The following is a 27,536-nucleotide window of genomic DNA, read 5'->3' as shown; positions in this document are numbered from 1 at the left end:
TTTTTTTTTTTGCATAACGACTGGCGAGCCAAAAGTGGAGATTCACAAAAGAGAATGGAAAAGTTGAAAAATTATATCCAACATATAAAAATTATATCCCTGCAAAAATACCTCGTTATGCGAGGTTTGCCACAATTCTCTAACCGTGTTATATAAGTACCATGTTGTACGAGGGTTACCACAATTCATCACTCGTGTTAGAGCAAAACTGTGTTGTAGAAATACTGTGTTATACTGGGGTTGCCTGTACTTTGTATGTACTTTAAGTTTTAATAAAAAATTTTAATTTTTAATTCTGATGAAACTTGCATTTTAGGCATAAAACAGAAACATCACTCTCTTATTCTCTTCCATTTTCCCAGTTTAAAAGACTGTTAAGTGTGAAAAATTTTAAGCAAGCACATGTGTGATATATTTCTGCTATTTGTGTATATCTTTCTATACATTAAAATAGTTTTCCTCCTAATGATATTTATTCGGCCAATGGGAGCATAGAGATGCAGGTTACATGGTAATATGTAACAAATACAAACATATGTAACAGAAGCTTGTTTTACTGTGGTAAAACAAACTTCTGTTCAAGCGTGGTCTGTTGCTATGTTTATCTAATATCACGCAGTACCGTTCTTGATTTCCATAGGTAACTATTTATTTAAATAAACTAAATGCAATAAGGCACAATATTTTAAGAGTTTAAGATTCTACATCTATATAATATCAGTGTAGATACACCATAGACAACTCTTAAAGAAAAACCACGATCGTAGTGTGAAAGGCACCCACAGATGAAAAGTCAACTAGCTTTGAAATGGTGCCGTCTGGGTGGTGGGTGCCCACCGAAAATAAGTGACAATAGTCTTCTCTATTGGCAAAGAGTTACTTATTTGAGGTAGTGCAATACATGGTAATTTGTTGTGAAGGATAAGCACAATATGAGATAAAGATGAAATGATGTTTTTCACACTACAATCATAGTTTTTCTTTAAGAGTTGTCTATAGCGCATCTACACCGATATTATATAGATATAGTAATGTATTTATGTATTCATAGCTGAGGAAGAGAGAGACACAGAGTCGAAAGCTTCTGTAAGTATTTTATTTTATCAAAAGAAGCAAGCGCAGAGAGCAGGGGGCAAAGCCCCCTAGCAAATATCATTAAAAAACTTTATTACTTATTATTATTATTACTTCCATTTTCAAATTTATTTCAAATTTAGCATGCTTTCCAGTGTGCAAAATTTGAAATTATGTATCTTGCTTTACAGTATAAAAGCCAGCTGGTAAGAATATTAAGTTTTTTGTTATCATCTTTACTCCGTGAAAATAATAATAAATGTTTCAAAAACAACTAAGACAAGAATGCAGATGTTTACTGAACTAGTGGAAGAAGAAAAACAAGTAACCTGAAACTTTAAACAAACACAGCATTGGCACATAACACATTACTCATAACACAAAAAAGCTAAACAGTTCTTGCATGCAATTTCTGTACGAAAACTGTAAAAAAAAAAAAAAAACACCACTTCAGCAACTATTGTGGTAAAAGTTTGACTATACTTAGGAAGGCATAAAAAATTTCAGATTTTCAATCAACAATTAACATGGGAATGTTATTTTCAAAAGTTACCCATCAGGATTCCTGCTGCTACAGCTGGGTTAAAGAAAAAATTTGATTTTCTTTTTTCTAGGTGACAGAGTAATGCAAATAGGTTTACAAAAAAAGTTAAAATTTGGTAATAAAGATTTGCCCTACCATCAAATTTTTTTATCTAATGAAAACAGACCAAAGTAAATTAATCAGTAAATGAATGAATATCAAATATTTACAAGGAAAGTAACCCTCATTATATTACAAAAGCCAGGTGATAACAATGAATTTAAACTTGACTGGATGACTACTGAACATGGCCTAAAGCAGCATTTCCCAAACTGTGTTCCACGAAATGTGAACATCTCGTGGAACACTAGTGATCCATGAGATATGAACAAGTGTTCCGTGAAAAATCGTAATTAATAATTTTAAAAAAAATAATAAAATAAATAAATTTTGCATATTTGTAGTGTACACCACTAACAATTAACAATTATATCATTATAATTTTTAACATTTTTTTTGTTATAAATATACATATATTTATATTTATTTATAATGACATAGACGAATAATCAAATAGACCACGGAACACTTTATTTTAGCAGGCTTTGCATAGAAAAGTATGAGTAGTAGAGGTAATGACATCTACAAAAAACTTGCAATGTAGTGAGCTAATATGCTATTCATATGCAATTTAGCCTGGAGTACACGGATTGAAGGAAAGGGGAAAGCAAACCGATATCATAACTAAACCCACTTCCTTGTATAAATTTTTTTTGATAATTATCAGTACAGCCAATCCCTGACTTATGTAAGGGTTGCGTTCTGCGGAACTCTACGTAAGTCAGAATTTCCCTAAATGCTTATGCAGCACTCGCAAATTTGATTGAAGCAAAAAAGAAATGTTCGACAAACATGTAAATAGAATTATTTTATCTCATGCGCAGGAAAAATTACAAAAATTTCAAAATTATAAAATTACAAAAAGAGAGAGGAAACAGGCATAATGTCAGCAAGTTTTTATCTTTTGAGCAGCGTTGCCAGAATTAACTCTCCAGTTGATAAGTATGCTGCTGCAGAAGTTGAGGACTATGGAGATTTAGAAGGGGTTTTTTCCAACACATCACAAAATTTCTCTGCAGCTGCAGAATCGGCACTGGTGACTTCCCCCGCATACTTTAATGTTTTGGAAACCAGCACGATGCTTGAACCTATCAAACCACCCGTTGCTTGTCACGAACTTCGCTTGGGGTTCCCCGTACTTATCCTTAATATCTTCATAAATACTTCCTGCTTTTGCTTGAATGGCCATTGGACTCAGGGGAACTTGCTTCTGAATCCGATTTTCCATCCATATTATTGATAGCTTTTCCATCTTTGATATAGCACCTGAACACTGTTTTGCGATCACTGTCGATCTTAAATGCATTGATCCTTTAACATGTTCTTTTATACATGCAATGTTGCTTAAAATAGTATTCACTGTTCAAGCAGTGAGACCAAATTCCGTGCAATAGAAGACAAACTTTGTCCTTCTTCGTAATTCTTAATCAATCAACTTCATTTCTAAATCAATTTTGTTTTGTTTCCTAGCACTGCCAGCACTTGCACTTTCCATTAGTCAATTTCCCTTCACCATTGTAATAATTAAGTAGGAATGAAGAGGTGGTTCTGAAAATTTATTTATGTTATATATATGACTGAAGATTTCAGTGAAGGGGAACTCATTTCACCATAATTAGCATTACCATTAGTAGAGGCATTTGATGCAAGAAAGCAAGCTTATGCAGCATCAGCCAAAAAATAATAAAAAAAAATAATAAATAAAAAATAACCACTTCCACTTCACCCCCCTGTTCGTTCGAAATACCTGTCCAACTGAGCCGTCAACTTATTTAGGCTATCAACCTCCACGACAAGGGATGGAAGTCTGTTCCACCAACCAACCACCCGCTGGCTAAAGGCAAATTGCCGCACATCTATCCTACATCTGTCTTTCCTCAATTTGAATTTATGCGCTCTCAGGTGATTATTCTGAGCAAGAGGAAGAATCCCATCAGCATTGAGCATGCTCAAACCATTCAAGGCTTTATACACCTTTATCAGATCACCTCGCTGGTGCCTAGTCTCCAGACACTGTAATTTGCAAAACTTAAGCCTTTCTTCGTAAGAGCACCCCTTTGTTACATTCACTAATCTTGTTGCCCTTCTCTGTACTCGTTCCAGCAGCTCTACATCCTTCTTGAAATGAGGCCTCCAGACCTGTATACAGTACTCTAGGTGTGGCCTGACCATTGCCTCATACAAGGGAAAAATCACCTCCTTATCCCTGCTAGAAAAATTCCTATATATCATTGACAATACACCATGAGCTACTCTTGCTGCCCGTCTGCACTGCTCAGAGTTTGTTAGTTGTTTGTTTGTTATTTGATTTTTTTTTTTTAGGAGCATTAGCAACTAAGGCCATATTGCTCCGGGATATGCGGTGATCATTCCCTGACCTTTCCGCATCCTCCGTATTTGGTGGTGACGGGCCCGAACTCCGGTCTAATCAAGAAGCGTGTGCTATGCACTGCTGCTCCTTCCCACCTGGCTACAGAGGCGCCTCACTGATCAGAGAACTTCATATCTGCCTGCACAACCATCCCGAGGTCCCTTTCATTCTCTACCACCGTCAGTGTAGTACCACAGAGTTGATACGTTGCTCTGGGGTTGCTGTTTCCCATATGTAGTACTTTACATTTGTCAATGTTAAACTTCATTTGCCACCTCTCAGCCCATCTGCTCAACCTTTCCAGATCCTGTTGCAGCAGCATAGTGTCAGTAGTGTCCTTGACAACCCTGCCAACCTTCGTATCTTCTGCAAACTTGGACATTAAGCTTGATATACCATCATCAATATCATTTATAAATACAGAAAACAATAATGGACCCAATACTGAACATTTAGGGACTCCACTAATAACATTAGTCCACGATGAGCAGTGTCCATTGATTACCACTCTCTGTCTTCTCCCCCTCAACCACCCCTTTATCCATAGCAGCATTGGAGCAATGCCACACTGCTCCAATTTGTGCAGCAGTCTTCCATGTGCAACAGTATCAAAAGCATTTCTAAGATCCAAGTATATAATATCAAAGTTACTCCCTGCATCCAGTTCTTTTGTGACTGCATCATAGTATCCAATCAAATTGGTCAGGCAAGACTTCCCCTTAACAAAACCATGCTGTGTCCGAGCTATAACTGAAGTCTTGTCTAGATGATCCTGCAGTGCTTCTTTAACCTGTGCCTCCATTAATTTTCCGGGAACAGAAGTTACACTCACAGGTCTATAATTACTTGTGTCAGCCTTTGATCCTCCTTTGTAAATTGGGGTCACATTTGCACATCTCCAGTTCATGGGTACCTCCCCTGAGTTCAAGGAAGCTCTCATAATTATGGCTAAGGGTTTGCTTACTTCCTTTGCTGCCTCCTTTAATATAACTGGATAGATCCCATCCACCACAGGTGCCTTTCTTGTGTTTATCTTCAACAATTTCTCCTCCACTTTACTCTCAGTTATTACAAGATTCTCCAGGCTTACTGCCAGAGTTGAATACACCTCTGGCATTCCCCTCGCTAAACAACTCCTCATGTGTGAATGTCGATGCAAAATATTCATTTAGTTTGTTAGCTATCTGAGCAGGATCATCAACAGTTGACCCATCGATATCAAGTGAACCAATCTGATTCATCCCCTTCCTTCTAGAGTTTACATAAATAAAGAACTCTTTGCTGTTTTTCTTTGCATCCCTTGCCAAAGATTTCTCGTAATCTGCCTTCGCCTGCCTAACCTCCTTTGTAACTTGGTTACAGATCAACTTGTATCTATCATAGGCTTCTGTGTCACGTGTTAATTTGTATGTATCCCATGCATTTTTCTTCTCTGCCATATGTCTCATTAGTTCATCTGACATCCATTTAGGCCTAAACCTTAAACAATATTTCTTAGTTGGTATGTAAAGCCTAGTAGCTTCCAAGATAAGTTCTTTGAATGCTTCCCATTTTGAATTTGCTGTTGGTAACATCATCAGTTGGTCCCACTGCATAGAATTTAAATGCTGTCTCTACATCGTAGTCGCCTTTACGAAAGCAATATCCCTTCCCTTTACCCCTAATGGTAGTTACCTCTTTGAGTAAATCCCACTTCAGCACACTGTGATTACTGCCATCTAGTGGTTCATTTATCTGCAGATTCTTAATGCATGAAGAATCACTACTGATAATCAGATCAAGAGTATTACTCCCTCTAATTGCCTCCTGAACATGCTGATGTAGAAAACAATCATCCAATAAATCCACAAAAGCCTTGCTAGTGTGTGAGTGACCAGCCCCCAAATTCCAGTCAATATCTGGGAAATTAAAATCCCCCATTATAAGACTCTCTCTGCTTTATTGGCCCACTCTATTTCCCTGTACAGTTTCTTATTATACTCATCAGAGTCATTAGGCCTATAGTACACTCCTACTCTCAATTTTGATCTCCCAATGCTTATGTCACACCAACTAACTCGACACTGCACTGTCCAGCAATGTCGACTGGCTTCACTTCCTTGGATTTTATGTATTTCTTAACTAATAGCATAACCCCTCCTCCCTTCCCATCCTGTCTATCCTTTCTGTAGACATTGTACTCCCCAAATTCCAGTTCTGCATTCCTTATATCTGTGTGACACCACGTCTCTGAAATCCCAACAATATCTGCCTTTGATGTTTTGAGCAATACCTCAAATTCATCAAATTTATTTACTAAACTCCTAGCATTGGTGTACACACAAGTATACATGCATCTGTTCTTTTTCTTAGCTACCCTAACACAACCCATGTGTTTACTTATACCCCAATGATTCCCAGCAGTCTCTGAAATATCCTGCATCTTATTTTCCAGGCTGCTGCTCATTCCAATAGAAGCAGTGCAAGAATCACTTTCACCTCTGCCAATGGCTACTGTTAATCTATTAGTCCTTGTATCCCCCCAATCTTGCTGTTTTCCGACCCACCTAACACTGCCTCGATAGCATCAGCAAACATTCTTGCACCCTTTCTATTTAAGAGTATCCCATCCCTGTAGAAGCAGTCTCTCCTGTTAACAAGTACAGTGCAGGCTGAAAAAAATTCTACCCCTTGAGCCTTGCACAATCTTTCCAGGGCCGAATTGATCGACAGGGCTCTCATCATATACTCCCTCCTATCGTGTCTGGGCAGAATTGCAGACACTTTCAAGTTCAACCCTAATTCATGGCTTTTTTTTCAACAGTGACTACTTGTTAAGTAATTCCGCCGGTCTCCTACTCTTAATATCATTAGTGCCAACGTGTACAACTATATCACCTTTTGTGCCCTTAAAAGATGATATCCGCTCTACAACGTCATCAACCTTTGCCCCTGGCAGACATACCCTGGTCCTGTTCCACCTATCCTTTTTACAAAGCATGTTTTCCGTTTCCCTGACAATAGAGTCATCAACAACTACTAGTTCCTTTGGGGCCAGCGCATTCTGCCTTTGGGGGCTGCCGCTGTGTTGCGTGATGACCAAGTGCAAACTCTGGCATTGGTGTGGGCAGCTGAGCTTGATGGGCCCCTCACTTTTAATCCTTCAAGGGCATCCACCCTGTCCTTCAAGCTCTCATATAGGCCCATAACAACGCTGAGTTGTCGCCTGATTTCCTTACACTCATTGCATCGCGCACACACAAAGACATCCCCCATGGCAGTATCATGTCCCGTACCCGACTGCTCCACAAACATCAAGCAAGTAGTGCATTTTAAAAGGCTGTGATTCAGAGGGCAACTGCCCCTCTCAGTTCTCCCCTGAGCCACAGCACTCCCATTAGCATGAGCCTTTGCTTCGCTGCTCTGGTCTGAGTCATGATTTTGATTTAATTTCAATAAAATTTCAATTTCAGTACAAAATTAAAACCCTAAACTTGTATCCCAACATAGTTATAACGCTATATTTATGTTTCAGTATCGAGTGTTATCTACGAAATCCCTTTATATAACTTCCGTATCAAGTTAAATATTAATTATTTATTTTTACTAATTATTCATGTTATGCAATCTAAGTCGTTATATGTATAGTTAAAGTACAATTTAATTGACAATGAAGTTCAACAAGATTAATAGATTTACTGGTTAATTGACAATATTATGTACTATACTATACTATACTAAGCTTATGCTATCTAGTTCGAGATATTTTGTATTGCGTAACAATGGCGGCAATTTACGAACGGTAAACACATGGATTTGATACCCTTACCAATACTAAGTAATACCTACAAAATCTCTATCTAAGTTACTTTAAACTAAGTATCATTTCGCAATAATACCGTAACATAAAACCCACAGAATTCCAGTTATTGATATTATCGCAAATGCAATAAGACTGAGTTTCCTACCCGTTTATTATAGATTGTGCTAACAGAAAAACCCAATAAACCGGAAAGTGCAAATTGTTTTCTTTGTTTTATGGTAATGACCTCCAGAAATGTGTTTTAGAAAAATATCACAAAAGCATTCAAAATTGTTTCTTATAACGGAACATATGATAATGATGAAAGTGTAGTGCAATTTCAATTATAAAAATGATCTTTTGGAGAGATAAATAGCTTAGTTATATAGAGAAAATTTCAACTTCTGAGGTCTTGGAACAAATTACCAAAAAAAAACAATGTGTTATTGGGTTCACATAGCGATATTTTCACGATACCTCCATTTATTCCTACGGGATGCAAAATACATTTCCATGATTTTTTTAAAGTTTGCACCAGTTGGCAAAAACTTACATAAAGTCGAATTTCCATAAGTTGAGTATTACGTAAGCTGGGGAGTGGCTGTATTTCAAAATATTATTATTAATATAAACGACCATATATTTGTGGTTGAAAAAAGGAACTTTAAAATGAGAAGCAAGTACTTCTAGTAGTGCAACTATGGTCGATGAAAACGAACACAATATTGTCATACTTCAAAGTGAGGATGAACAATCACAGCCTTTTGTTCCCCAAAAATCTGAAATGAAAAAACAGGAACCAACTAATAAAAGACCAAAATGAAAGTATGATGATAGTTATTTGAAATTCAGCTTTACATGCTTTGGAAATAAAGATGCTCCTGATGTATAGTGCATCATATATAATTTGGAAAATTAAATGCACTAGGCATAATCCTTATGGGTTTTGATAATTAACTATATAATATCGGTGTAAATACACCATAGTTAACCCATATATTTGAGCTACGATTGTAGCGTGGAAGGCATCGTTTTAATTGTATCTCATAATGTGGTTGCCTTCACAACAAGATAGCTACTATTGAATTACTTCAAATAAATAACGCTTCTCTAGTAGAGAAGACTACTGTTATTTATTTTCAGCGTACCACCACCCAGACGATCGTTTCGAAGCTTTTTGGCTTCGTCATCAGTGGGCGGGTAGGTAATGATTACCTACCCGCCCACTGATGACGAAGCCAAAAAGCTTCGAAACGATCGTCTGGGTGGTGGTACGCTGAAAATAAATAACAGTAGTCTTCTCTACTAGAGAAGCGTTATTTATTTGAAGTAATTCAATAGTAGCTATCTTGTTGTGAAGGCAACCACATTATGAGATACAATTAAAACGATGCCTTCCACGCTACAATCGTAGCTCAAATATATGGGTTAACTATGGTGTATTTACACCAATATTATATAATCATATATAATAAAATATTAGCAAACAGTTCTTTGGCTCCTGCTAAACTTGTATTTCATACGTGTTCCATAAATATATTGTGAGATGAAAAGTGTTCCATGACTAAAAAAGTTTGGAAACACTGGTCTAAAAAGTGTGGAAATATCATCTATTGCTGTCAATATCGAAACAACAGCTGCTAGAAAAAATCAATATTGGGTGATTAATATAAATGAGATTGCTAGAGAGGTGCATATATCTATTAGTTTAATTGAAAAGATCATTCATAAATATCTACACATCTGAAGTGGCCACAAGATGTCTCAGAAAACTTAATTATTAACATTTTGTTGAGTCACCTACTGAGTTTTTGGTTTTTTTCAATGCCATCCCTGAAAACCCTAAAGTAAAAATTCAATCAAAAGGAATTTTGATCAATTGACACAGCATTACACCCCCCAGAACATCACCAAAAAAACCTTTCATACTCAAGCACAACCACCACTTGGGATTCCAACTAAGGAATATTATTAGTTGGTCATATAACCAAAAGCTATGAACAGTAATTACTATTCTTAATTAATGTTTATATCGTAGGATTCTATCAAATTTAAATGGTGGGGAGAAACTGACAAAAAAAGATTTTGCATCTTCACATCAATGGACCTTTTCAGCATACCATTAAAGATTGTTGTTATGAGCAATAAACCGCCAACCCTATGTTACAGATTTAGCCCCAATGGCTATTATCTATTCAAAAATCCTAAATCTAGTCTTTTTGGGAAGAGATTTTCAGATAAGGCAGTTGGCTAATGACTACTTTGAGAAGCAAGTTTTATAATTTTATTTAACAAACATTGAAAGGCCTGAAGGAAAAAGATAACAAATGCACTGAACACAAATTTCTGAAAAAACTTAGTAACCTAAGTACTTAAACTAGCATTTGTTTTCTTTCTTTTTTTTTTTTTTAATAAATATCTGAGTTGCAAAATTTTTGAACATCCTTTGTACATATAGAAGAGACCCTTCCAGAGAACAGAGAAATGGATGAAAGAAGATGTGTTTTTTTGTGGAAGTACTCTGGCACATTAACTACTCTGGTGGTAGTGTACAAAATTCTCATGACTCTATACATGATCATGGTTGTGTGTATTACATCTGTACAAATGTGCAGAATAACTACAGCATTCTTAAAAGCTTCAATTAAATTCAAGAACTTTAACATCACTAAAGAGGAGATTTAAACCCAGACTTCTCCAAATAGGCAACAAGTAGTGACCGTACTACTGTATCTAGCATTTAAGGATCTAATGGTGGATATTCTAGAAGTTTTTTGCTGCTTATCAGTTTATCAAACAAAACAGAGACACTAGTGTGATACTATTTCCCAGAAAAACTATAAGACTTGCAGTCACTGAAAAGAAGCAAATAATTTTTATTAAATTGTTCTAAGACATATAAGTGCACACGTATCAAGCCTATATGCAGTAAATTAACCGAAGTTATTACAGTGACATCATTTCATTATATCTCATATTGCGAATGCCTTCACAATGAGTTGCCTATTCAGTTATATCATTATAACATCATTTCATTATATCTCATATTGCGAATGCCTTCACAATGAGTTGCCTATTCAGTTATACTTTGAATAAGTAATATTTCCCCAATAGAGAAGACTATCATTACTTATTCTTAATGGATAGCACCACCCAGACAGTCATTTCAGGGCTATTTGGCCTTCATCAGTGAGTGGATAAGTACCCTGATGGTATAACAGCCAACAATCCAGTTGTGAAATTAAGTTCACAATAACAGGTGCCAAATGGTGTTTAGTAGTTTAATACTTAATAAAGATTCAGGGCAAAAGCCTCAGACTGCAGGAAAATTTACCCACAGTCTGAAGCTTTTTCCCTGAATCTTTATTAATTTATTTTATTGTATTAATAATAATTTATTTTTTTTATTATTAAATTTTAGAGCAGTCTGAGGCTTTGCCCTGAATCTTTATCAAGTTGTTGTAAATAAAAAGAATGCTCACATTGTTGCTATGAGAAAATGCGTTGAGACAACCAACTTAAAAACAGTGGGGACATTCCATATGAAATTTATATAAGGACCAGACAACATGACCGCTATTTGCTAATGAAAGCATTTTTATTTTTATCCTATTTTTAAAATCAGTCCTGAATTTATTAATAACTTGATTGTATCCACTATACTATATACTTAAGTACAGACAGAAAAAGGAAGCTTAAGATATTTCAGTTATATGTCACAGTGTTTTTTTTTATTGACACTTGCACATTTTGTTTAACACTAGAATTTAGATAAGGAATGAGAACCTAAAGTAAAACGTGGAATAAAATGTTTTGCTCCTGAAAGAATAGTTTTACTGTTAAGATCTGAGCAGGTGTACATTACAGAGATTTAAAACAGTAAAGAGGAAAGATAAAAGAAATTATGCCAAAAAAGATGAAGCTGAGAAAATTCACAGGGAGGTTTCACAGAAGAGAGCATCACCCAGTTATAGTTTAAAGTGGGAGTGACCAAGGTCACCAGGCAGGTATAGGACTTGCACATTTCACATTCCTGAGTAGTAAAACTTTTCTGGCCACTCCATGGTTGTCCTAAGCATAAACAGAATTTAATATAATTCATCATCTTAGTTACCTAAAAGAGAACTGATTATTATAGTGTAATTAAGAATTACTGATAAGGAAAGGATTAAGTATTAGGGCAGGGTGGAGATTATCAAATAAATCGGTACAATCAGAAAATAGGACCATCTGTGACTAAAAACAGCAATAACTTCACTTTTGAAAAACCAAATTGAAAAAAATCTAGTAGATTCATATAAATAAGAGAGCAGAAAAGAGCAGTGATTTTAGTCCAAAAATCCAAGATTATGGAGCGGACAGTCTATAGCAGGGATCAGAGTAAATATATGTACAAGCATATACTATATCCTTTAAAATCAAAAACAATCACAGAGAAAGTAACTATAACAAGTAGATAAAATGTGGTTGAAAGGATCAGACAATGTTTCAGTTAGAAATTATGAAGTTTATACAACTGGAGATGAATAACATGATTATCACTGACATTGGAAATGAACCTCTGTATGCTGGCAAAATCAATTTAGACATTTTGATTTTGCCATCATTTTGACAAACTGATCTGTAGTCAAAAGTTTAATTTTGACTACAGATCAGTTTGTTTCAGCAGTTTGAGATGAAAAACTGTGAAAAACAAGGAGAAATTATAAGACATGATATATGTAATGATCATGATATGTGATGTGCATTTAAGTTATAAAGTCACCAAATTTATTATCAAAAAATACACAAGATAAGAAACACATTTTTCAGACCTTCTCTTCCAAGCTGTGAAAGATGTTGCAAAGTTTTTTTTTGAGGTGATGTTCCCAAGGGAAATGCCCTTGGGAACACAATATGTAAGGATTGTTCCATCAATATTTCAAGAAAAATAGCAACCATCATTTTCTCTACCCTTGTAGTAACAGAATTTTTTTTGAAGAAGAAGAGAATCAGGGTGCTCCCATTAGGTGGACTGACGCTTGATTTTAAGACTGAACAGTGGAATTCATATTTCATTCATTATTACAATCTAAAAGAAGGATTCTCTTCATGGAAGAAGTTTTCCTAGCCAACAAGCAGCTGCTTTGGGCATTTACCAGCAGGTTAAAAATACCTCCAAACAAACCTTCAGAGCAGCCTTCACAGCTTGGAAGAAAAGATGTGAAAAATCCACATTCCTTCTAGATTTTGTAAAAATGACTTATCTTTAATTTCTTTATTTTGTGTAATTTATGCGAAATAATTTGGAGACCTTAGTTTGAATATAGCTTGAACACACCTCATATATCCAATCCTTTAAATCCATCAGTGAGCACAGCAAAAAATAATAAAAATAAATAATAAATAAATACAAAATCCAAGAGTGGGAATATGATATATTTTATAGCTTTTTCTGGGATAAAAGGCAAGAAATAATTGAAAATGGTGCACTTTATAATTTTATTCTTTATTCTGAAACTACATTGGACAACAACGATTAAAAAAATTTTTAGTAACAGCAGTCTTGTTATTAGAAAAAACATTTCCCAGCTACCTCACTTCTGATGCTCAGTGTAAAGAGAGTTAAATCAAATCTGAAACCAAAGCTCTACAAAAAATCAATCGGGAGCTAGGTACAGTGCACTGTATTATAGTGTTGTGTACACTACAAGACAGCTGCTTCTCTATTAAAAACTAATTAATGATAAATATCGCATGTCGATACTATACTTGGGGAATACTAAAATTCACACTGATGTAATTATAACACTTTTTTTTTTTTGGAGGGAATACAAAATGCACAAAGTGCACAATCTTGAGAATAAAATGTGGCACTGACAATGTCCCCCACCCCCAACAAATCCAGCAAATTTTGGTTTTCCACTTTCTGTTAAAAGTTTCTTTATAGCATTGCTCCTAAAATACTTTACAAAGTTAAATTATATAAATTTAACTTAGTAAAATGTTCAATTTTGTTGATGTTCTAGAGGATGTTTAGTAAACTGACTCCAACATCAACTTTTACTAGAGAGAACAATAAAAAAAAAATAAAAAAAAAGAATTAAAAATATTTACCATAAGCAAGTGTAATCCATTCAATTACATAAACGAAATGAACTGTGGTTTCTGTTAATCTGAAGTTGCCCCTAACATCCTGGGGTCGACAAATATGAGCTACTAAACAATCAATTTGGTGACTTCCAAGGAAACTGCGATAGATACTATGAAGGAGATAGCATGGAAACTGGCAGATTTCCATATGGTATGAGTAACATAACTGAAAAATAAATATGAAAAATGAATACTACGTTATCAGTTCAAAGCCAACATATATTAAAATTTTGAATCCAGAAGGGAGGCAGGCCATTCGCAGTCCTGAAAACTGTTAGATGAGCTGTTCTTTTCAAAAAAATTTTATAACTTATCATTCCTAGTTCTGAACTACATAAGAATAAGAAGTATGAATCTAAGGTGCAACAATGTTTATTTTATCTTGAATAGTGGCACATATTCATACAAAACAAAATATACAGTACTTTTAAAATGTTAACTCAATTTTTCAACTAACAATGCAATTAAAATGGTCAATAAAATGTAGCACTGCTATTGAGTTAGTCAATATAAAGAAAACAGATTGCAAACAGAAGTTACTGGCAGCAACACATTTGCTAAACACTAAACCACCAGGAGGGGAACCTATCTAAAATACAACACAATTTTTAGCTCAATATAAAATTAAGGGAAATTAATAAAAGGTAATTTTCCACATGAAATATTTAATTAATTTATTGGTATAAAAGGATAATTTGTTATAATTAGATAAAAAAAACAGCCCCATAACTAAATAAAACTGTATATGTTTCAGATTTCCATATTGAAATCCAAACCATAGCCAATTTTATTTAATTATTTAGAAATATTTCAGCTGATAGTGTCTTTTATTAAATATTCTTAAATTAGTAGTATTTCCAAAATGTACTTCTCAAGTTTAATTAATATACAATGTTTGTGTAGGCAGAATTTAGGACAGTATCAAGTAGACAGAATTTAGGAAAGTATCAAGAGTAACAAAACAGAAAATGAAGATTCCCTCATCCAAATCACTTTTCATCAATTAGCACTGTTTGGTAAAACTGTGCTAATTGATGTCAACCTCTGTAGAAAACTTAATTTAATATTCCATCATTTAAATTGGGTATAATATGCTTTTTAATGATAAACCGCTACAGCAAATATAAACTCTGTGCTGGTATTATGTTTAATATTTAAGTTTGATATATATAATAAACAACATATTTACCAGTATTACATAGTGTCTGTTCATAACTGGAAGATACTTTGGCGTCTTGGCAACCAGACCGAACCATTTTGCAAAGGTTAAGGTAAATAAGTAGAAGATAAAGTGAACAGTCTGCCACGCATCTAACTAAGCAGTACATGACATGTACTAGTATGGATGTACCACTGGATACCTGCATAAGTGACAAAAAAGTCTGAATGGCAGGGACAAAAAGTTCTTCACAGTGAAGGGAAAAATATAATAAACTTAAGTTTCCTTAAGTTTTTTGGAGATGAAGCAAGATGTTTGAGTTTAATTGCACCTAAAGTCAACCTACAAGAAGAGCTTCTCTAGCTAGAGGTTTATCAGAAATAACATTTAAATGAATTACAATAGAACATCCATTGCTGTTGCATCTGGAAGATAAATTAAAATCTTCATGGAAGAAGAAGAAGAAAAAAATTGTGAGTAGGAAAACAGTTGATCAGGTAAGCAATTTTAATAGAGGCATCATTTGTTGCGCTATTCAGGAATTTTAGTGTCTATCGACACTAAAATACCTGAATAAATTGTTGACAGTTATAAGACAAATTTGATTTTCCATTTAAGAAAACAGCTCTACATGCAATTTTGATATTCAAATGGGGTTTAAATGAAGAAAACAGAAGCCAAATAGGAAAATATGGAAAGAGATGTTGTTCTATAGAAAACAAAATATTTATAAGAAATTATAGATTACCAAGATTCTGGGAAGAACCTAGTTTTCTAGATGAAACCTAGGCAGAGAGTGATTTAACTTTTAAGAAGTGTTGGAGGGTCAATGGATTATCTGGAGCTATCAACTGTGGTCACACTGGAAAGACTCATTATAGCAAGTGCAGAAAATATAAATGTCTTTATTCCAAATTCTAGTAAAATGAAGTAGTGGCATGTGATGCAAGAAAGCAAGTGTATGAGCTTATCCAGAATCAGCCAAAAAAAAAAATTACAAAATAATTCCCTCAGAATGTTTGTCCAGTTCCTCCTTAAATTTATTTAACCTATCAATTTCCACAAAGATTGTTTGTTATTTGGTTTTTAGGAGCATTAGCAACTAAGACCATATTGCTCCGGGATGTGCAGTGGTCATTCCCTGACATTTCCGCATCCTCCGTATTTGGTGGTGATGGGCTCGAACCCCGGTCTAATCAAGAAGCGTGTGCTACGCACCGCTGCTCCTTCCCACCTGGCTATGGAGGCGCTGTTCCACAAAGACAGATGAAAGTTTGTTCCAGCAATTAACCACCCGCTAGCTAAAGGCAAATTTCCACACATCTATTCTACATCTGTCTTTCCTCAATTTGAATTTATGCCTCCTTAGGTTCGTAATCTGAAAAAGTGAAAGAATCCCATCAGAATTCAGCGTGCTCAACCCATTCAAGGCCTTATACACCTCAATCAGTTCACTTCGTAGGTGCCTAGTATCCAGCCGCAACAATTTGCAGAACTTAAGCCTCTCTTGGTAAGAGGGTCCTTTCATTCCCCTCACCAATCTTGTTGCCCTTCTCTGTACACGCTCAAGCAAATCTACATCCTTCCTAAAATGAGGCCTCCAGACCTGTACGCAGGTCTGGAGGCCTGCGTACAGGTGTGTGGAGGCCTGACCATTGCCTTATACAGAGGGACAGTCACCTTTTCCCTGCTAGCAAAATTCCTGTATATCATTGACAAAACCCCATGACATGCCCTGGCAGCCTGTCTGCATTGCTCAGAAAACCTTATATCTGACTGCAAAATTGTTATTTTGTTGTTATTTGGTTTTTAGGAGCATTAGCAACTAAGGCCATATTGCTCCGATGATATGCGGTGGTCATTCCCTGACCTTTCTGCATCCTCCGTATTTGGTGGTCACGGGCTCGAACACCGGTCTAATCAAGAAGCATATGCTACGCACTGCTGCTCCTGGCCACCTGGCTACGGATGTGCCAACTGCACAATTACTCCCAGGTCTTTTTCATTTTCTACCACCATAAATATAGTACCACAGAGTTAGTACGTTTCTCTAGGGTTACTTCTACTCATATGCAGTACTTTGCATTTGTCAATGTTAAACTTCAGTTGCCACTTCTCAGCCCATCTGCCCAAATTTTCTAGATCCTGTTGTAGTAGCATACTGTCTTTAGTGTTATTAACAACCCTAGAAACCTTTGTATCATCTGCAAACTTCGATACTAAGCCTGATACACCTCATCAGTATCATTAATAAATATAAAAATCAACAGTGGACCCAACACCGAACCCTGTGGTACTCCACTAATAAAATAACATTAGCCCACGAAGAGCAGTACCCACTGATTACCACTCTCTGTTATCTCCAACACAACCATTCTTTTATTCATTGTAGCAACTTACCCTTAATACCATTCTGCTCCAATTTGTACAGTAGTCTTCCATGTGCAACAATGTCAAAAGTTTTCCTGAAATCCAAGTATATGATATCAAAATTATTTTTTGAATCCAGTTCCTTTGTAACCACACCATAATATCCAATCAAATTTGTCAAACAAGACTTTCATTAGCATTAATAGAGGCATATTATGCAAGAAAGCAAGCTTATGCAGCTGATGCTGGATAAGCTTGCTTTCTTACAAAAAAAAAAAAAAAAAAAAACCACTTCCATTTCACCCCTCCGTTCGTTCGAAATACCTGTCCAGCTGAGCCTTAAATTTATTTAGGCTATCAACTTCCACAACAAGGGATGGAAGTCTGTTCCACCAACCAACTACCCGCTGGCTAAAGGCAAATTTCCGCACATCCATCCTACATCTGTATTTCCTCAATCTGAATTTATACCCTCTCAGGTGATTATTCTGAGCAAGAGGAAGAATCCCATCAGCATTGAGCATGCTCAAACCATTCAAGGCTTTATACACCTCTATCAGATCACCTCACCGGTGCCTAGTCTCCAGACACTGTAATTTGCAAAACTTAAGCCTTTCTTGGTAAGAGCAACCTTTGTTCCATTCACTAATCTTGTTGCCCTTCTCTATACTCGTTCCAGCAGCTCTACATCCTTCTTGAAATGAGGCCTCCAGACCTGTATACAGTACTCAAAGTGTGGCCTGACCATTGCCTTATACAAGGGAATAATCACCTCCTTATCTCTGCTAGAAAAATTCTTGTATATTACTGACAAGACACCATGAGCTACTCCTGCAGCTCGTCTGCACTGCTCAGAGAACTTCATATCTGCTTCCACAATTACCCCCAGATCCTTTTCATCCTCTACCACTGTCAGTGTAGTACCACAGAGTTGATAAGTTGCTCTGGGGTTGCTGTTTCCCATATGTAGTACTTTACATTTTTCAATGTTAAACTTTATTTGCCACCTTTCAGCCCATCTGCTCAACCTTTCCAGATCCTGTTGCAGCAGCATAGCGTCAGTAGTGTCCTTAACAACCCTGCCAACCTTTGTATCATCTGCAAACTTGGACATTAAGCTTGATATACCATCATCAATATCATTTATAAAAACAGAACACAATAATGGACCCAACACTGAACCCTGAGGGGCTCTACTAATAACATTAGTCCACGATGTGCAGTGTCCATTGATTACCACTCTCTGTCTTCTTCCACTCAACCATCCCTTTATCCATAGCAGCAATTTGCCTCCAATGCCACACTGCTCCAATTTGTGCAGCAGTCTTCCATGTGCAACAGTATCAAAAGCCTTTCTAAGATCCAAATATATAATATCAAAGTTATTCCCTGCATTGAGTTCTTTTGTGACTGCATCATAGTATCCAATCAAATTGGTCAGGCAAGACTTTCCCTTAACAAAATTAGAAAATCTAGATGATCCTGCAGTGCTTCTTTAACCAATGCCTCCATTAATTTTCCTGGAACAGAAGTTAAACTCACAGGTCTATAATTACTTGTGTCAGCCTTTGATCCTCCTTTCTGAATTGGGGTCACATTTGCACATCTCCAGTCTATGAGTACCTCCCCTGAGTCCAAAGAAGCTCTCATAATTAGGGCTAATGGTTTGCACAGGTGCCTTTCTTGTGTTTATCTTCAACAATTTCTCCTCCACTTTACTCTCAGTTATTACAAGATTCTCCAGCTTACTGCCAGTTGAATACACCTCTGGCATTCCCCTCGCTGAATAACTCCTCATGTGTGAATGTCGATGCAAAATATTCATTTAGTTTGTTAGCTAATTGAGCAGGATCATCAACGGTTGACCCATCGATATCAAGTGGACCAATCTGATTCATCCCCTTCCTTCTAGAGTTTACATAAGTAAAGAACTCTTTTCTGTTTTTCTTTGCATCCTTTGCGAAGGATTTCTCATAATCTGCCTTTGCCTGCCTAATCTCCTTTGTGACTTGGTTACAGACCGGCTTATATCTATCATAATCTTCCATTTCATCCATTAACTTATATGTATCCAATGCATTTTTCTTCTCTGCCATATGTCTCATTAGTTCATGTGACATCCATTTAGGCCTAAACCTTGAACAATATTTCTTAGTTGGTATATAAATACCAACTAAGAAATATAAGAAATATTGATAAAGATAAATTCTCTGAATGCTTCCCATTTTGAATTTGCTGTTGGTAACATCATTAGTTGGTCTCACCGTATAGAATTTAAATACTGTCTCTGTCCATCGTAGTCGCCTTTTACGAAAGCAAAAACCCTTCCCTTTACCCCTGAGGGCGCCTCCGTAGCCAGGTGGGAAGGAGCAGCAGTGCGTAGCAGACGCTTCTTGATTAGACCGGGGTTCGAGCCCGTCACCACCAAATACGGAGGATGCGGAAAGGTCAGGGATGACCACCGCATATCCCGGAGCAATATGGCCTTAGTTGCTAATGCTCCTAAAAACTAAATAACAAATAACAACAAATAACTTTACCCCTGATTGGTAGTTACCTCTTTGAGTAAATCCCACTTCAGCACAATGTGATCACTGCCACCTAGTGGTTCCTTTATTGCAGATTCTTAATGCATGAAGAATCAACTACTGATAATCAGATCAATAGTATTACTCCCTCTAATTGCCTCCCGAATATGCTGATGTAGAAAACAATCATCCAATAAATCCACAAAAGCCTTGCTAGTGTGTGTGTGTAACCAACCCCAAAATTCCAGTCAGTATCTGGGAAATTAAAATCCCCCATTATAAGACTCTCTGATTTACTGGCCCACTCTATTTCCCTGTACAGTTTCTTATTATACTCATCAGTCATTAGGCCTATAGCACACTCCTACTCTCAATTTTGATCTCCCAATGCTTATGTCACACCAAACTGACTCGACACTGCACTGTCCAGCGATGTTGACTGGCTTCACTTCCTTGGATTTTATGTGTTTCTTTACTAATAGCATAACCCCTCCTCCCTTCCTATCCTGTCTATCCTTTCTGTACACATTGTACTCCCCAAATTCCAGTTCTGCATTCCTTATATCTGTGTGACACCACGTCTCTGATATCCCAACAATATCCGCCTTTGATGTTTTGGCAATACCTGAAATTCATCATAATTTATTTACCAAACTCCTAGCATTGGTGTACATGCAAGTATACATGCACCTGTTCCTATTCTTAGCTACCCTAACACAACCCATGTGTTTACTTGTACCGCAATGACTCCCAGAAGTGTCTGAAATATCCTGCATCTTTTTTCCGGCTGCTGCTCATTCCAATAGAAGCAGTGCAAGAATCACTTTCACCTCTGCCAGTGGCTACTGTTAATCTATTAATCCTTGTATCTCCCCAAGTTAGCAGTTTTCCGACCCACCTAACACTGCCTCGATAGTATCAGCAAATATTCTTGCATCCTTTCTATTTAAGTGTATCCCCATCCCTGTAGAAGCAGTCTCTCCTGTTAGCAAATACAGACGAAGCTGAAAAAAATTCTACCCCTTGAGCCTTGCACAATCTTTCCAGGGCCGAATTGATTGACGAAGCTCTCATCATGAACTCCCTCCTATCGTGTCTGGGCAGAATTGCAGACACTTTCAAATTCAACCCTAATTCACGGCTTTTTTTCAACAGTGATCTGTACTTGTTAAGTAATTTTGCCGGTCTCCTACACTTTCAGACACAGAAAGAGTAGGAGACCATGCTGTGTCTGAGTTATTGCTGTAGTCTTGCCTAAATGATCCTGCAATGCATCTTTAACCAGTGACTCCATTATTTTATCTGGAACTGAAGTTAAACTAACTGGTCTGTAATTACTCGTGTCACCCTTCGATCCCCTTTTGTGAATTGGGGACTACATTTGCACATCTCCAGTCTGTGGGGACCTTCCGAGTCCAAGCATGCTCTCATAATTAGGGCTAAGGGTTCGTTTACTTCTTTTGCCGCCTCCTTTAATATAACTGGATAGATCCCATCCACTCCAGGTGCCTTTCTAATGTTTAACTTCAACAATTTCTGCTCCACTTTGCTCTAAGTTATTACAAAATCATTAAGCACCCTGCTGCAATTTGATAACCTTCTGGCATTTTCAAACTTTAATAACTCCTCATGCGTTGATGCAAAATACTCATTCAGTTTGTTTGCTATCTGAGCAGGATCATCAACAGTTGAACCATCAATATCAATTGGACCAATCAGATTCATCCCCTTCCTTTTAGAGTTTATATAAGTAAAGAAATCCTTGCTGTTTTTCTTAGCATCCTTTGCCAAAGATTTCTCGTAATCTGCCTTCGCCTGCCTAATCTCCTTTGTGACTTGATTACAAATTAGCTTATATCTGCCATAGACTTCTGTGCTGACTGATAATTTATATGCATCCCACGCATTTTTCTTCTCTGCCAGGAGTCTCATTAGACAACCATTTAGGCCTAAACCTTGAACAAATTTCTTAATAGGTATGAAACTTTTAGTAGCTTCCACGATTAATTCTTTGAATGCTTCCAACTTTGAATTTGCTGTTGGTAACATCATCAGTTGATCCCACTGTACAGAATTTAAAAACTGTCTGAGACCTATATATATATATATATATATATATATATATATATATATATATATATATATAAAGCTGAAAATGCAACTGGTGACCACCATGGCCAAATGAATCAACAAAATTTTGAAATTTGGCTAAAGCAGCAACAACTGCCAAATATTCAGGCAGGTTCTGTTACATTTCTCGATAACACATGATATTGTAGCATTTAACAAGACAAACTTCCAAACATTTAGTTGTATAAGCAAGATATTACAGTGTCGTTGGTGAAACAATGTATCATTTCATTACAAATTATCAGAAATCATTAGCCATTTAAAAATTCCAAAAACATAAACAGTGAATAGAATACTCTGTCAGTACAGACACACTGCCTTACATTTACTGCCATACCATTGCAATTTAAACCCTATTAAATTAATATGGGCTCGAATGAAAAATTTTATTCAAAATAAAAATATTCAAGATCTGAATATGACACATCTAATGGAATATACAAAAAAAAAAGGAATAGCTAGCATAAATCAAGATGAAAAAGTTGCTGTAACCATGTTTTTAAGATAGACAAGAGAGAAACTGACTGTATTATTGAAGAATTTACAGAGGCTTTAGTGTTTACTACAAATGAAAACAACACTGAAACGGCAATGGAAGCAGATCAAGAGGATAATTATTGTATGGTTTTAATTACATTGTCAATGTTTATTAAATATTAAAATGTCAATGTTTATTAAATATTAAAATGTCAATATTTATTTCTGAATATTATGATTTTTATTTTTCAGTAATCCAGTATTACAATACAGTTATAAAAAGAAATAACTACTAAAGCATGTTATTCATTTGACTAGCTTCATGCTCTCTTTACTTCCTGAACTCTATTTGAGGAAATAGAAGTGTCTACTTAGCCACATCCTCAATTATCTTCCAGTTGCGAACAGACTATGTTAATCCTTCCTTAAATGTTTCTAAAGGTATGATAAATTTTAATATTATGATATAATAATATTATCATAATATTAGAAGGGGCATTTGAAAAATTTGTGGCCTACATATGAAAAGTTTATTTGAGGGGTCTGGTAACATGTTACTTGTTTGTTTGTTATTTGGTTTTTAGGAGCATTAGCAACTAAGGCCATATTGCTCCGGGGATATGCGGTAGTCATTCCCTGACCTTTCTGCATCCTCCGTATTTGGTGGTCATGGGCTCGAACCCCGGTCTAATCAAGAAGCGTGTACTATGCACTGCTGCTCCTGCCCACCTGGCTACGGAGGTGCCACATGTTACTTGTACTTTTCAACGTAGTCCCCTTTGGAGTCAATACATTTTTACCACAAATGCTGCAATGTGTTGATTCCAGATGTGAAGAAAGTTTTCTTCTGAGCTTCCAGGAATGCATCCACCACAGCAATAACATCACTGTCTGTAGGAAATTGGATGCAAGTCAGTTATTTTTTCAAATTAGGAAATAAGTGAAATTCCAGTGATGCTAGATCAGATGAATATGAGGAATGGTCCAAGGTTTCAAAGCCATACTCACGCAGTGCAGCCATCATATAATGACAGACTTGTTAGCAGGTGCATTGTCCTGGTGGAACAAGTCTCCTTTGCTGAATTTCCCTCGGCATTTGTCTTTGTCTGTCCTGTCCTCATATTCCCCTGTGACCACCTGGCCTTTCTGAAGGTAATCCACCAGCAACACTCCATCAGCATCCCAAAAAACTGATGACATCACTTTACCAGCAGAAGGAATCAACTTGGCTTTCTTTGGAAGGAGAGAAGAGCTGTGTTTTCCAACTGTTTTCGAACTGCTCCTTTGTCTCTGGCTGAAAGTGATAGACCCACAACTCATCCTAGTCATAAACCTTGCTAGATCTGCTTGAAAATGATGCAAATGTTCTCCTGAATTGATAACTGTTGTGTGTTTTTAATCTGCTGTCAACAACTTTGGGAGAACCTTAGCGAGAGTCATAGCGAGAACCTTTATTATTATAAGGTACATACATTCAAATGAGATGCCCAAGATGCTGGCATTGACATCAACAGATCATGCTTATTGTTATTTGGTTTTTAGGAGCATTAGCAACTAAGGCCATATTGCTCGGGGGATATGCGGTGGTCATTCACTGACCTTTCCACATCCTCTGTATTTGGTGGTCACAGGCTCAAACCCCGGTCTAATCAAGAAGCGTGTGTTACGCACTGCTGCTCCTGCCCACCTGGCTATGGAAACGCAACAGATCATGCACTGTCAACAACTTCGGGAGTGATAGAAGTTACAGGTCTTCCACAGTGAGGGTTCATCTTCCAATCTCCCCCCCCCCTCCCCAGATGTTGTAACCGTATCCTAATGAAATGCCTTTGGCATTAATCCCTTTTTTTCCCCAAATATTAGATGAATGCATGGTGATTTCATCCATCTTTCCTCATTCACACAACTTTGTTGACTTCAGGACCTGCAATTAAAATAAATATGTTATTGAAACTACATGAAACTTAGTGGGTTACTATTTGAAGGGTTATACCTTAAGTACAGAAATTTTTAACACTATACCACTACCCTTTCATACTCAGGCCAGGAACTTTTCAAATGCTTCTCGCATTTCATAAAATAACATTTTTATCTCTGGTTCTCAAACTCTTATAGTGCTACTTATAAAAACACCAGCACTGCTTTCTAAGGTACTACAAAAGTTTACTTCATATGGGATTAATTTAAAAAACAAATACCTGTAATTTATTCTGTGGTACTTTTTCAATCTTGGAAACACTGCTAGAAGATCATTTAAACTATTAAAATCATTTCCCATTAATTACAAATACAAGCATGTGCCCTAACACACAGTAATCATCTTCACTTAGCCATCAATCAGATCAACCATGAAATCCCTTTAGAAACCCAACGTTAACACCATTAATAACAAGGTTATAAAACACAATGTATTAGATCGAAGAAATATCATGGAATAAATCATAGGTGATTCACACAACTTTGTTGACTTCAGAACCTGCAATTAAAAAAATATATGTTATTGAAACTGCATGAAACTTGGTAGGTTACTATTTGAAGTATCATGCATTAAGTACAGAAATTTTTAACACTACCCTTTAATACTGAGGCCAGGAACTTTTCAAATGTCCCTTGTATTTGATAAAATAATATTTTATTTCTTGTTCTGTGACAGTGGCACTCCTAAAAATGCCAGAGCTGTCTTCTAGGGGTACTACAAATTCAATTCATATGGGATTAATTAAAAAAAAAAAAACCTGTGATTTATTCTGCAGACTTCTTCAATCTTGGTAACAATACTAGAACATCATTTAAACCAGTGTTCCACAACCCTTTTCTCTTCATGGCATACCTTAAGTCAGTGGTCTCAAACTCAAATTGCACGCGGGCCAAATGCACGATCTGAAAGCAGCTGACGGGCCAGAATTTTTTTTTTTAACAAAGTGAGAGTGAATATAAGCACCATATTTACAACAAATACATAATTGAAATGTATTTGCAGGCCGTGTAAAATTGCTTCGGGGGGCCGGATGCAGCCCGCAGGCAGCCAGTTTGAGACCACTGCCTTAAGTTATCCATGACACAACATAGCACATCAAAATGTTAATCCCCCAAAAAGCATAGTTTATGGTAATGTTAATATAAATATGCTACAAGTCACAATGGAATCAATTATTATTGTTCCAACAATCCAACAGAAATTGGTTCATGCATATACAGATGACCCCCACTTAACGCTGATAATTCGTTCCGGAAAAACAGAGCGCTAACTGAATCCGCGCTAAGCGAGCTCCGCATTCCCGTAAGGTAACATATGTATTTGTAAGTTGCGGTCAGTGCCATAGGATATTTCCTAATCAATAATAAATGGTAGTTAAAAGATGCACAAATGTCGGTCAAAATATTTAATATTCAAATATTTGTGCATATAAAATATTCTGCATTACATACGTATATAATTATGTGGTAACTATTTATGTATCAAAATTAAACTTCAAATTCCAATTAAAATCATGAATTTAATTGATCTAAATTGATTTTAATTGATTTCATTTAATTGATGAATTTAATCATGAAAAATGTGTCGATTTTGGGTAGAACTTTGGCCCTCTTCTAAATAAACTAAAAGGGGTATTAATTTTAAATCCCCCGCAGCATTACCACCCACAATAAAGTCACCCGATCCTTTGCCGCTTTGAAACCTGACATGTTTTTTGCTTCTTTCAATATATGAAACTTCTTTTAGGCATTCGTTTCCACAAAAGTCCTGCTTCATCTATGTTATAAACTTGTTGAGAAGTATAACACACAATACCCCTCTTCAATAATATTAACAAGGTCTGTTTTGAAAGTTTCGGCTCCTTGATCTGCACTTGCGGCTTCTCCATAGATTTTAAATCTATTCAACCAGCCCTTACCAGTTTTAAATGGTTCCACATTTTTTTTTTTTTTAGGTGAGTTTTCTTCAGATCATCATATTGGCTAAGCTCTCTCTCTCTCTTTTTTTTTATTTTTTTTTTATAATATTTAACTTAACTGAATTCTGCATTGGACATTATCTTCAATAAAATTAGTTACAGTCTTTTCCATTTCAATCCTAATAGCTAGCCTAGCCCTAGTTGCTTGCAGTGGAACAGCTATCTTTCCTGCTGCTAAAATTAATTCTTTATTTTTTTATAATTGTTCTTACAGTTAAACTTGCAAGTCTTAAATTATGGCACACATCCGCTTGTCGTTGACGGGAATTGATTCGCTTCAAAATGTCTTAATTTAATTTTCAAATTCAGTCTTTTTCTTACATTTATAGTCTTCGTACTGCGCTCAGACGTTGCTTTTTCATTCTTATCGGCCATTATTAACTCTTTGAAAATGTAACTGCGTTGGTTGCATTAATTACGATACAATGTTCAAGTAAACTGTCCATTACGCACGATGTCTAATACTGTACTGAGTGATGACTAGACTTCGGATAAATGCATATAACGCAAATATTACAAGCAATACACTTAATCATTTTTTTAAATGTTGATCTCGGAACTACGTAACAAATGACTATACTGCAATTAAATTAGCGTGCGAGAAAATTTCACTGAGCATGGGAAAATTTCTCAAGTCAGCGTGGGAAACGTTTTAATGCTGTTTTGCTATTCATTTTCAAGCTATTGACTCCATCAAATGAAACTATTTCGTTAAATATGCCAAAAATGCAATCTGTAAAAGAGCGTTATAGTGATCTGTGACAATGTTATAGTCAGATACGGGTTATAATATAAGAACAGCGTTATAGCGAATCAGCGTAAAGCAAACCGCGTTATAACAGGGGCCTGCTGTATTAACATTTTACGAACCCTAAATTACTGTACAAAAGCAAAGCCAAAAAAAAAAAAAAAAAT

At 36.2% G+C, this 27,536-nt stretch overlaps 1 protein-coding gene across 2 annotated transcripts in view; it reads right to left on the bottom strand.

Moving 5' to 3' along the window:
- LOC150082960 (nudC domain-containing protein 1) overlaps positions 1-27,536 on the bottom strand; it is a 144,524-nt gene that overhangs the window by 73,318 nt on the left and 43,670 nt on the right. For both annotated transcript variants that reach the window (XM_090376939.1, XM_090376940.1), the window contains one exon: positions 13,966-14,167. In XM_090376939.1, coding sequence (XP_090233065.1) covers positions 13,966-14,167 — 202 coding nt within the window. The remainder of the gene's footprint in view (positions 1-13,965; positions 14,168-27,536) is intronic.

The sequence above is a fragment of the Mastigoproctus giganteus genome, chromosome 7, assembly GCF_048544385.1.
Source record: "Mastigoproctus giganteus isolate SK-2022 chromosome 7, ASM4854438v1, whole genome shotgun sequence".
NCBI classification, from domain to species: domain Eukaryota; kingdom Metazoa; phylum Arthropoda; class Arachnida; order Uropygi; family Thelyphonidae; genus Mastigoproctus; species Mastigoproctus giganteus.
The sequence above is the reverse complement of the archived record's forward strand: the minus strand, read 5'-3'. Positions and strand labels throughout refer to the sequence as shown.